Source organism: Sylvia atricapilla, chromosome 23 (genome assembly GCF_009819655.1).
Source record: "Sylvia atricapilla isolate bSylAtr1 chromosome 23, bSylAtr1.pri, whole genome shotgun sequence".
In the NCBI taxonomy this organism is placed as follows: Eukaryota; Metazoa; Chordata; class Aves; order Passeriformes; family Sylviidae; genus Sylvia; species Sylvia atricapilla.
In genome coordinates this window covers 7133378-7144913 of record NC_089162.1, presented here as the reverse complement: position 1 = coordinate 7144913, position 11536 = coordinate 7133378, and the positions used below count along the sequence as shown (strand labels likewise).

The window sequence follows — 11536 nt, the reverse complement described above, 5'->3', positions numbered from 1 at the left end:
GCTGTGACACGGAGGGATGAATATGCAGCCTGAGCAGGGCACCCACGCCTGGATGGACACAGAGGGCCTTTTGACACAATAATACTTGACCGGGCTTTGCTTCTAGTCTTGTTTGCCCCAAGGCGTTAAATATTTTGAGAAGCTGAAACCAGTAGGAAGCACTTTGCCGAAATTTACAGCACATGCAAATCCTGCGGTGGAAACGGCCCCCGGTGTAGGTGCAGGTCGGAGGGGCTGGGGGAAGCTGCTGCCCCAGGCAGGGGTGCCAAGGGCTGGCTGCACACGCTGCCCCCACCTGCGACTGTCAGAGCCACTGTCAGCGGGACAGAGCCGCCCGCCGCAGGGTGTGGAGGCGAACCCTGAGCCAGAGCTCCCCTCTCCCCTGCTGAATGGAAACCCACCCTGTGTCAGTACCACATCCCTGGACAGGCTCCCCCCCCGTCTCTTGGAGGGTTTTCTCTGTCTTTTCAACTGCTGAGGATCTCCTGGTGCAGCCCTGGCATCTGCAGCACCCTCTCCCTCCATCCTGCCCCCCACTGCCCATGAGCATGATGCTCGTACCCCAAAACCCGCTTTGCCACGAGCAGGCACCTGGGCAGAGGACGGGGAAGATCTTTTGAGGCTGGCCGGGGGTGGGGGGATATCTGGGTGGGCCCCACTCGTATCCTCCCAGCCTGAAACTTGATGCAGCGAGAGGCTGATCGCGAGATTAACTGGGCGTTCTCAAAAACCCGACGGCAGGGGGAAAGCCATCCGAGTGCCGCCTGCCTCCCTGCTCCGCTCAGTCCTCCGCCGAGCTGCAGCGGCTGGAGCCAGCAGATCCATGGTGCCCACGGCTCTCGGGGCGCTCCTGGCCCTGCTGCCGCTGGCCTCGACGCTACAGAGCCCAGGTAAGGTGAGGGACCCGTGGGCAGGGCTGGGGAGCTGAGAAAGAGCAGGGTGCTCCTGGCACGGAGCAGCACCTTCCCAGGACCTGAGCTTCGCTGAGAGGCAGGCAAAGGCTGCTTTTGAGAGAAACCTTCATGCTATTGGGAAATGACATACCTGGGAGAAGCTGGGGCATGGGAGAGCTCCGGTGCAGAGCCTGAAGGTGCGTCCTGCCTGGGTAACACTGGCAGCAAGGCAACGTAGCCTTAAAACCCACCTCTACTCTGTGGGTTCATCACTGCGGGGTGTTGAGGCACTCTGGAGCTGTGCCAAGAGCCAGCCCTGAGGACAGAGAGAGATGTGGGGGTCTCCTGCCTGAGACATGCCGCCTGAGCCCCCTGCCTGATGAAGGGCTTTCTCCAATATAATGTTTAGTCCTTCATAACCCAGAGCTGGGCTTTGGGCACGATGCTGTTCCTATAGTTTGTAATTGCAGCTCTGCACAGTGCAAAATTGATGGCCAACTTATTTTCTTGTTATTCCATTATTATTTTCTCATCAAACATAACTGGGAAATAGCACAAAAAGCCTTGAGCTGTTTTGCACCAGCCTGGCTGAAAGTGTTTGCACGAGCCTGGCTGAAGTGGCTCAGCGGGCTAGAGACTCAGATCTCTGGATAGGTCATGGAGCTCCTGTCACCCAACTCCCAAACCTTCTCCCACAATTAGTGCATCAAAGGTGGCAGAAAAGGAGCGGGCAGAGTGATACTCTCACCCTAGCAAAGCTGACCAGGAGGCAGGAAGGGCTGTGCAGACAGATCCCCGGGTGTTAGGGCTGTGCCAAGGCTGTGCCAGGACTGTGCTAAGTTGCACCGGGTGAGTTGCCAGCACAACCCTTGCACAGATTTGGGCTGGGCAGACCAGCACAGTGTCTGGAGCAGAGGCAAAGAGCATTTGAGGTGAACCCAGCTGAGTCCTCCCTCTGCAAAGATATTTCCCTGCTGCCAGAGCATCCTGATGCAGATATGGATGGCGCAGATGTGAGGAGAAGAAGGTGCAAGGAGGAGTGCAAGTGTGAGCCAGCTTCCACCAGCTGCAGCAGGAAAGGCCACTTGGCCCAAGCCATGGTGATGGCAGTGCCTGTGTTTCCTTCCCTCACTCTAATTGCTGCCTCTCCGCCCACCTCATTGCCTCTGTTGGTTCATGCCTCCCTGGGTGAACATCATGCACCTGGCTGGCTCCCCAGTATTATCACTTGTGAACAATGTCAGATCGGCTGAGGCTGCTGCTTTTTCTTTTTTTAGCTTAAAATACAGATTAAAATTCCCTTCCAGCATCTTTTCCCAAGTTGCCATAGATCTATTCCAATTAGTCTCTTCCATTATGCTGGAATTGGACTCTGAGGCTGAGTGTGCTGCAGAGCACAGCCACAAGTGTAGCACTGCTGCCCTGGCGCAGCCATGGCGTTGCAGCTGCCTGACAGTGAGGACATGGTGCTGAAAGCAATTTGCCCTTGGTTGATGCTGCTGGCACCAGTGAAGGGACTGTTTTCACTGGAAGCAAATACCAAGATACCTAATAAATGAATTTAGCATCCTGCTTCCTCTCTAACCTTCACTGCTTCCACCTGCTGAGCAAAGAAAGGCTCTTGGAGGGAGCAAATGGTATGAAACTTACCCAGCGGCAGTGTGTGGTTCCCTGCTGCTGCTGTCCAGGCACTTGTCCAGAGAGGTGAAGGCTGGCAGCTGTGCCCTCTGAGGCTGGGAAAGGCCACAGTGCTGACGACCTGCACAGCACAGGGTATCAGTAACATGTTAGGTGATGGTTGTGGTGTCCAGGCTTATCTCCCATCAGGATGCTCCTATTTAAGCTGGATGGGAAACCCCAGCTAGTAAGTGAGGGCAGGCAGCCAGCAGCATCCCGCAGTGCATGGCACACCCCAGGGTGATGGCAGCTGCTGAATGAGTGCAAGCAGCCTCCCTCCCTGCCTCCCTTTCTCCCTCTGCTAAGCAGGTGCCCAGCACGGGGGCCGGATGCTGGAGCCCTCGGAGCCCGCCCTGCGCCGCCTCTCCCACTTCCTCCTGGCACACTACCAGAAGGGCACCCGGCCCGTGCGGGACTGGCGAACAACCACTAACGTGGCCATCGACCTGATGGTCTATGCCATCCTCAGTGTGGTGAGTCCTCTGCTCCCATTCCACCTGTCTCCAGGGAGGGAATGGTACCTGGTGTGCAGCATCCCCCCGGCATGCTCTGCCCATCTCCCGGAGCGTCAGTGCCCCTGTTCTGACACCATTCTCATCTTCCCACAGGATGAGAAGAACCAGGTGCTGACCACTTACATCTGGTACAGGCAGGTAAGTAGCCATGAAACCTCACCCCTTCCTTGCTGGCCCCCCTCGGGATCAAGCAGCCCCAAACCCCCATGTCTTCCCGCGGGAGAAGTGTGCAATCCTGCAGGAGAGCAGTGAGGGGAGCCCCCCACATCCTGGGGGCTGGCAAGACCTTTGTAGCACACGAACCTCTAGGCTCAGCTTTCATGCTCCCTGTTTTGCACTGTAGGCCGTTGTGCAAGCTGAAGGATAAGTCTTCCCTCCCTCCCACGGGTGGGAACCTTGCTGGTGCTAGCCTGGGGTCTGTGTGCTGGCAGAGTGGAAGGACCTCACCCACCAAGTCCCCTTTCCATTGTCCCCAGCACTGGACAGATGAATTCCTCAGGTGGGACCCAGCTCACTTCGACAACCTGACGCAGATCTCCCTCCCTGTAGAGAGCATCTGGGTGCCTGACATCCTCATCAATGAGTTGTGAGTGCAGCCAAAGTCTCAAGGGAGATACACCAGGACTGGAACACCCTCCCCATGGGCACGTACCGTCCCATGCTTTGTATTCCTGGCACAGAGCTGGCAGAGCCCACACCGGGGAGCTGCAGATGGGGATTGGCTGGGCAGTTGGGCCATTTCCAATGCTGGCTAACCACAACCATCGATAATTACCCTCACTGTGCTGGGGGTGAGATCCAGATATCAGGAGAAAGCTTTGTGAAGACAGTACAATGCAAGGGCAGCTGCAGAGCTGCTGGCCCTTCCCATGGAGCTATCTCATGTCATTCCCACTCTGTGGGGATTTAAGGTGTTCCCAGTGCTCCCTGAGACGGGGACATCCTCTAGGACGATGTCACAGACACTTCTTGGGCTGGGAGAAGGGAACAGTCTGGGCAGTGCAGAGGTGATGGTAGGCAGAAATGCATGCAAGGGTATTACCAAAAAAAGCAGAACAGGGGGCAAATGCCTGGCTCTTGGGAAGTTCCCCCCTGAAATGCCACTTGGCAGAAGGAACCCCTGCCCAGAGTGCTCTCGAGCCCACATCTCTGTCCCTCATGCCCTCAGTGTGGATGTTGGAAAGTCCCCACACGTCCCCTACGTCTACGTCAGCCATCACGGGGAGGTGCAGAACCTCAAACCCATCCAGGTGATGACCGCCTGCAGCCTGGACATCTACAACTTCCCCTTCGACGTTCAGAACTGCTCTCTCACCTTCACCAGCTGGCTGCACCACAGTGAGTGCTGGGACGCCCACGGCTAGGGGACTCGGGGAGCGGGCAGGACGTCTGCTGGGCTGAAGCTCCGTGCAGAAGGCAACTCGTCCCTCTAGATGGCCCCAGCGGATCGGGGAAGCGTGCAGGGAGGGCAGGCACGCAGCCCGGTGCGGAGGTGCCGGCAGTTGCCGGCGCTTTGGGCGGGGTACCCCTAATTCTCACGTCCCCTCCGCCCCCCAGTTCGTGATATCAACCTCTCGCTGTGGCGTCAGCCGGAGCTCGTCAAGTTCGACCGAAGCGTCTTCATGAACCAGGGCGAGTGGGAGCTGCTCTATGTCCTCAGCCACTTCCAGGAGTTCAGTGTCAAGAGCAGTGACAGCTACGCTGAGATGAAGTTCTATGTAAGAGCCTTTGGCTACTGTGTTTCTCGGGGATGTGGCACGAGGGAAGGGACTTGCCCCATCCCTCTTCCTACTCTGTGCTGCAGCTTCTTCCTGCAGGTGGGAGGCTCCTGCTAGTGAACCCTTCCTCTGGCTCATCTTAGTGCCTCCCACCACCCTCACCTGCCTTGGCAAAAAGTCACAGCAGCTGAAGGTCTCGTTTCAACCCTTCACAGCCTTTTCTGTCTCTGTCCTGCAGGTAGTCATCCGGAGACGCCCCCTCTTCTACACTGTCAGCCTGCTGCTCCCCAGCATCTTCCTGATGGTGATGGATATTGTGGGCTTCTACCTACCTCCCCACAGTGGTGAGAGGGTCTCTTTCAAGATCACTCTCCTGCTGGGCTACTCGGTTTTCCTCATTATTGTATCGGACACATTGCCAGCTACTGCCGTCGGCACCCCGTTGATAGGTATGGTGGTTCCACCCACCTGTCCAACTGCCATGGCAATCATGGGCAGACCACAGGGCCCTGAGAGTTGAGCAGGGAGGATTTGCTTAGGCCTGTGCTCTGTGCATGAGCCTTTGCAGGTCACTCACCTCACTGATGCCTCTGCAGGCATCTACTTTGTGGTGTGCATGGCACTGCTTGTCATCAGCCTGACAGAGACCATCCTGATTGTGCACCTGGTGCACAAGCAAGACCTGCAACCCCATGTCCCTGAGTGGGTGAAACATCTGCTGGAAAGAGCCACCATCCTGCTCTGTATCCGGGACAGGAAGAAATTCAGCCAAAGCAGGATGCAAAGCTTGGACGCCTCCGGGCAGGTGGAGAACAACGACAGCACAGGTAAGGGTTGCACAGAGAGGACCTGTGGGAACTGAAGGAGCTAGGTGCTCTGCAGCCATCTACACCTACACGGCCATTCTTTGTATGGTGAACCGGGTGTCTAGTTCACCCTCACAAATCCCAGTTCCCCATCTAAACAGTTTTTTTCCATTTCTTCCTCTTCATCCCTCAGCCAAGCTGACCCCTTATGTCTGTGAGGACCCTCGGGAGTGTGGGGCAGTGGGGGGAACGAGGTCTGCACTGGCCTTTGCTGGCCGGACGGAAGGCTCAGCAGCACTGCAGGAGGTCCTGCGCGAGACCACGGCTATCCGCCAGCTCCTGGAAAAACGGGAGGAATTCCGCGATGTCGCCCGTGAGTGGCTGCAAGTGGGCTATGTGTTGGATGTCCTGCTGTTCCGGGTGTACTTGGCAGCCGTCCTGGCTTACAGCATCACGCTGGGTACCCTCTGGTCGGTGTGGAGGGATGCCTGAGCAGTGCCCATTGTTCAGGGAACCCGCTCCTGTGGGCTCTCCCTGGCTCTGGGATTCGCCAGTGTCTGTCGACCCAGGCTGAGCAGGAGCCCCCTAGGACCCCACGACCCTGCCCAAACCTCTCTCCATGCTTCGCCTGCCAACCCCCGGAGCGCCCCCGGCCACGGCCGCGGCTTCAGCACCGCGGACAGCGGTCCCGGCGCCCGGCCCAGCCGCCTCCCGGCCCGGGGTCCCCCGGCATCGGGTGGGGTCCCCCCTGCCTCGGGGGATCCCCAGTGCCCCAGGGGTCCCGCTGTCCTCGGCTCCCCTACCGCACACCCCGGCTGCTGCCTTTACTCCCTACCCCGGGCCCCGGGCACGCTTGCCCAGCAGATCCCCACCGTGCTTGTGCTCAGCAATTTTCGCAAAGAGGAAAAGACCCGGTTTCCGGCCGCGGCCAAACCGGGATGGCAACGGGAGTGACTCCGTGAGCACGCGGTTCTGGGAGAGATGCGCGGGGCAGGACTGCCATCACAGCTGCAGTAGGTCCCCAGCTCCTGCTGTCGATCTGCCGCTGCCAGGACAGAGGCACTAGGCGAAGAGGAGAGGAAAGAGTGGCAGATGCCATAAGGACCCATCTCATGCTCTAGGAGCATCTCTGCATATGAGCCTGCAGGTGATGAGGGACAGGTGGGTTGACACCACCTGGGTCTCATACATCTGCTCTCAAACCCACCAGCCCCAGGGCAAGACTCCCACTCACCATCCCAGAGCCATCACCTGCAGGAAAACTTACCTCTGAGTGATGGGGCTGAGGACGAGTGGAGTGGGATCCTGCCAGCGCCGGCCCGCACTAATGCGCTGATGGTCTGTAAGTGGCTGCCTATTGATGAGGTGTCCAGTTAAAGAGTTCGTGAGACACTAAATCAGCCCATTGATCCTGCTGAGATCGATGGTGCTACAGACCTGATCAGTGCAGCGGGCAATTAACACCCTCTGGAATGAGCTGCCTTCGTGTAACATCAAACGCTCCAACAGACAAATCCAATGGGGCCATTGACCCGGGAATGTGATGCCACCCAGCCCATGTGTTTGACGAGGGTACTGGGCAGCAAGACTCCTGAGCCAGCCTTGCCATTCCTCTCCTGCCCACCGTGACCCTGATGGCCCCCAGGCTGCACTGCAAGGTGCTCACTTGTGCTGCCGTATCCCATGGAATGTTTTGGTCCTCGTCCTTGTCTTCTCTGTGCCAGCAAGCCATCATGCACCCAACCTAACCCCCTCAAGCAGCTCAGCAGTCCCTTTCCCTGGAAGGACAGGCTGCCCATGCTGGAGGAAAGATAGATTCTCCCTTTGCCCTCTTGCTACTTTGGGAAGTGCTGCATGTGGGAAAAAGTTCCAGGCATCTCCCTGAAAGAAGCCTGCATTTTCCTCTTAAAAAAAAAAAAATCAATAAATCTGAATCTAATCTCCTAATAAAGGTTTAATGAGGACATAATGTTGATGGAACAGAACATTGTTGCAGCATAATCGCTCCCAGCTGCTGTGCGAGCGTGCACACAAAGGCCCGGTCCTACCGCGATTTCCCCGTCATTATAACAACGCCTTTGTGCCAGGCTGAACGCTGGCGAGGGGCTTTGCCCCCATTCTCCTGGGACACTGCAGCCCGCAGGTTGCCCACAGCAGGACCACCCCTGCTTGCCCAAACCTGCACCTAAGTTCCCCACCCTTTTCCCAAAGCCTTCCTGGGAGGCTGTGCTGGGGGAAGCAGGACCACCATCAGGACCTTGGAATGGACACGCAGCTCCTCAAACCTGCTGGGAAGTGCTGGGCCAGGGGATGGGCCTGGCCTTGAAACTGGCACATGCCATCCATCCCTGGGAAAAACTAAATGATGCTCTGCACTTGGTGACTCCAGCTGTGCTGTAACAAAGGTCTGACAGCATCCCGAGGCCAAGGCCGGCAGTGGGCAGCATGCACCGGGCACAGGCAAGGCTGGGGGCTGCTGGCAGCACCCACTCGGCCCAGCTGCAGCCTGCGGGGTTTTGCGGTTTGCCACAGCACAAAAGGAGAGCAGGCGCTGCCGTTAATGTAGTCAGTAAATAAATAAAGGAGGGCTTAAGCTTAGTGTACAGCAATCAGTCGGGAACTACAGGATAATTAACGCAGCGGGGGGCCGGACGGCTCTGCAGGCAGGTTTAAATGAACGAGTTCACTTTCATTGAGGCAAACTTGCTCTGCTCCCTGGTGAGCCGCATGGGCAGGCAGCAGCACAGGCAGCACGCTGAGGATGCTCCCTGCCCATGGGGACATTGACATTCCAGGGAGAGCCCCTGCCCACTGGGGTTGGTTTAGGGATAGGACCTCCCCAATTCCCCCCTCAGAGCAGGCACCCCCAAACTCACCACTGTGGGTACCCCCATGGCTCACCCCAAGCTGGTGGAATGCATCCTTCGTCCACCTCCTCTTCCTCCTCCTCCTCCTCTTGACAGCCACAGGAATGGGAGACAGCAGGCTGAGACAACGGAATTAACTTTATTGGTTGTTTTTTGTTTTCTAACTGCAGATTCAAGGTATACAACTGAACATTGCTATTTTCCTTATGAGACTTATAAATAAAAATACAAAAAATGTTCACTACAAAAAAATCTACTGTTAGTAGGATGTAAAAAATATTCTCTTTGCTATAGAAGGCACGAACTTCACTTAGTGACACATGGAGAGAAAAAAACCTGCAGCAGTATATTCTTTTTTTTTTTGTCTTTTTTTTTTCCTCTGTCAGAAACACTGAAGTCTTACAAAGAAATGCATCTGAATCTACACAGGACAAAGGCAGATGCGGAGAGCTGCAACTAGAAGACACCACAACTGGTTTTTTTTTTTTTTTTCTTTATTTTTCAGGAAACTTTTAGCTATCGGCATCTGTGGCTAGAGGACAGAAAGAGGACTTGCAAGCAGAACCGCAGGGGAGCAAATGGTCAGACAGGAAAAGTAGTACAAAAAATAGGGGCAAATAGATACTCTGAGAAAACCAAAGGGGAACTTGGGCACCTTCTGCGCCCGGGCTCAGAGAGGTGCTGAGGTAGACGGAACGAGGACAGCGACGGACCCGAACCACGAGCGGCAACACAGAGCAACGGGACGGGCAAGCGGGCGCTCACAACACTGACAACAAGCCAGGGGAGAGGGAGCCCGGGACCACGGGGCCCCGTGCGGCGCTTGGTCCTCACTGCTATGATACACATATATATACTTTATATATATATGGAGGGGTGGCGGGGGCTGCGCCACAGCAAACAGTGCGGGGACGTGTGCCCGGGATACAGCAGCATCACTCCAACGCTGACCCCAACACTGTTGCGGTGGAGGCTGTGTCTCTGAGGGAGAGGGATGGTGGGATGGTGGGATGGAAGGGGAGGTTAAAGCAAAAAAAAAAAAAAAAAAAAAAAAAAAAGCCACATGAGCTTGGCCACGTGCTCCATGGCACCTGTGTCTGACACCACAGGGACCTGCCGTGCACACGCCAGAAATTGCAGCAACTTTCTGTGTGAAAGAACTGTTTTCTTTTTTTAATACTTTTTTCTGTTTTTTTCTTAGGCACAACAATTAAATGAGCCGTTCTCCACAGTCACATCCCGGATTGTACAGCAGCGGTGTCCACCCTGCGCAGAGCAGCAACACTCCCATGTGCAGGGGCACACACACGTGCAAAGCCGGACTGGGGCACGAGGGAGGATGCTGCTCCCACAGCCGTATCCCTGCTTGGCACCAGGAGAAGTGGGAAGGGCACCCCAAACCCAAAGGGGCCATCAGTGTCCCTCCAAATTGTATCAGACATTGCCCCACCCCTCCCAGCTCCTTTCCCCCCTTTTCACCCAAACGCAGCAAAACGACAAAAAAAGAGCCGCGGGATGGAACCACCAAGCCCGCGGCTGCGCAGGAGAAACACAACAAAAACAAACACAAGAGGTAGCTTCAGAACCAACACCCCCAGCCCCATAGGGCCAGGCAAAAAATACCAGTTTTGGTAAGGATAATGCACAACAGGAGGCTGGCAGGGACACCACTGCCTCACCACCTCTCCACGACCAATGCTGGGCACGTGGCTGGTGCACCCCAGCCATGCCACCCCCTGTTCCTCCCAAATCAATAAAAGCTCATGAGGTCACAAAAAAACGAGGTAATTTCAAGTAAAATGTGCTAAACGCGGAAATATTCCAAAAGAAAGTTCAAAAAAACCAAACAAAAAGCAAAAAAGCGGCGAGCAAAGCCGCCTGCCACTGGGCACCCCTTACTTGTGGGCTCCTGCGGCTGAGGGCTGGGCAAAAAACCCCACACTTGGCACCTTCCAGGTGCCCCAAATCAGCAGAAGAAAAGAGGATCCCTGCATTTAGAGTGATGCCACACACTAACAGCTCCAACACTGGTACTGACTGCACATCACCAAACCAATTGAATCTCCCCATGGGGGGCTTCACCCTTGCCCCAGGAAGGCAGGGAAGGAGGGAGAAATGCATAGAGAGGTCTTTGGTCATGGGGAGAGCAGCAGCCTCCTGTGCTTCCCGAGCCCACCTGGACACCAAGCAACACCTCAAGGCAGCCTGGCTCACAGTTGGCTCCCTGCCCCAGACACCCTCCTCTGGCAGGATTCTCCCAGGACGCTCTTGCAAAAGCATTGCCTTGTGGCTCACAGGGCACTGTGCTCTCCTGCCTGTGATGCTGCAGCCTGGGAGCATGAGAACCTGCCAGAATGGGGCCCAAGCCTCACACAGGAGCTCAGGTCCCCTGCAGGGCATCCACGGCAGGGTCTACGCAGTGACAAGAGGACACCAGAAATTAAAGCCTTCCCAGAGCACTACCTGTACACACACTTTCAGGTAAGCATCTCTTTCCTACACGGTCTTCCCAGCAGCACCAGTGGCCAATGCCAAGGGTGATGGAGGGCCTGGCTGGAGCTTGCAAAGGGTGAAACCTGCCCTGCAGCAAGGATGAAAGGGCAGCAGGCGCACAAGCAGCTGGGACAGCAGTGTGGATGGGGCTGGGGAAGGAGCCGGTACGTCCCTTGCTCTGGCATGAGCTGCAGGATCCTTCCGCTGAGAAGAAACGAATGAGAACTGAAAACAAACAAGGCCATGGATGCTGCGGGTTCGGTGGGATTTTTTGCCCAGACATCTGCCACTTGGCCCTGCTGCCCCTCTGCCTCCTCCCTTAGACGTAGCAGAGGTAGAGATAGGTCTTCTCTATGCGCCAGTCGGTGGGGATCTCCTCTGGTTTGTGGCCCTTCATGTGCTTCTGCATGGCAGAGAGGCTGGGGCAGTACTCCAGGCAGATGGTGCACTGGTAGGGGGAAGCGCCATTGTGGGTCCGAAGATGTTTGATCATGGCTGAGTAGTCCCGGGAGCGCTGGTGGCACAGCTTGCACTCAAAGGGCTTCTCGCCTGTGGGATACAGGGATA

The 11536-nt window shown here is 56.2% G+C and overlaps 2 protein-coding genes across 4 annotated transcripts in view; one reads left to right on the top strand and one right to left on the bottom strand.

The window, feature by feature from the left end:
- Positions 1–823: 823 nt before the first annotated feature.
- LOC136371039 (5-hydroxytryptamine receptor 3A-like) lies at positions 824–6101 on the top strand. 2 transcript variants are annotated; one of them, XM_066334839.1, is made up of 9 exons: positions 824–890; positions 2880–3043; positions 3179–3223; positions 3562–3671; positions 4254–4423; positions 4643–4803; positions 5042–5252; positions 5400–5630; positions 5803–6101. In XM_066334839.1, the coding sequence occupies exons 1-9, from the start codon at positions 824–826 to the stop codon at positions 6099–6101; spliced, it is 1458 nt and encodes a 485-aa protein (XP_066190936.1). The 2 variants fall into 2 exon arrangements, with proteins under 2 accessions (XP_066190936.1, XP_066190935.1); XM_066334838.1 differs by having other exon boundaries at positions 2877–3043.
- Positions 6102–8596: 2495 nt separating this feature from the next.
- Positions 8597–11536, bottom strand: part of ZBTB16 (zinc finger and BTB domain containing 16) — a 54166-nt gene continuing 51226 nt past the window's right edge. For both annotated transcript variants that reach the window (XM_066334902.1, XM_066334901.1), the window contains exon 7: positions 8597–11518. In XM_066334902.1, coding sequence (XP_066190999.1) covers positions 11289–11518 — 230 coding nt within the window. In that variant the 3' untranslated portion in view covers positions 8597–11288. The remainder of the gene's footprint in view (positions 11519–11536) is intronic.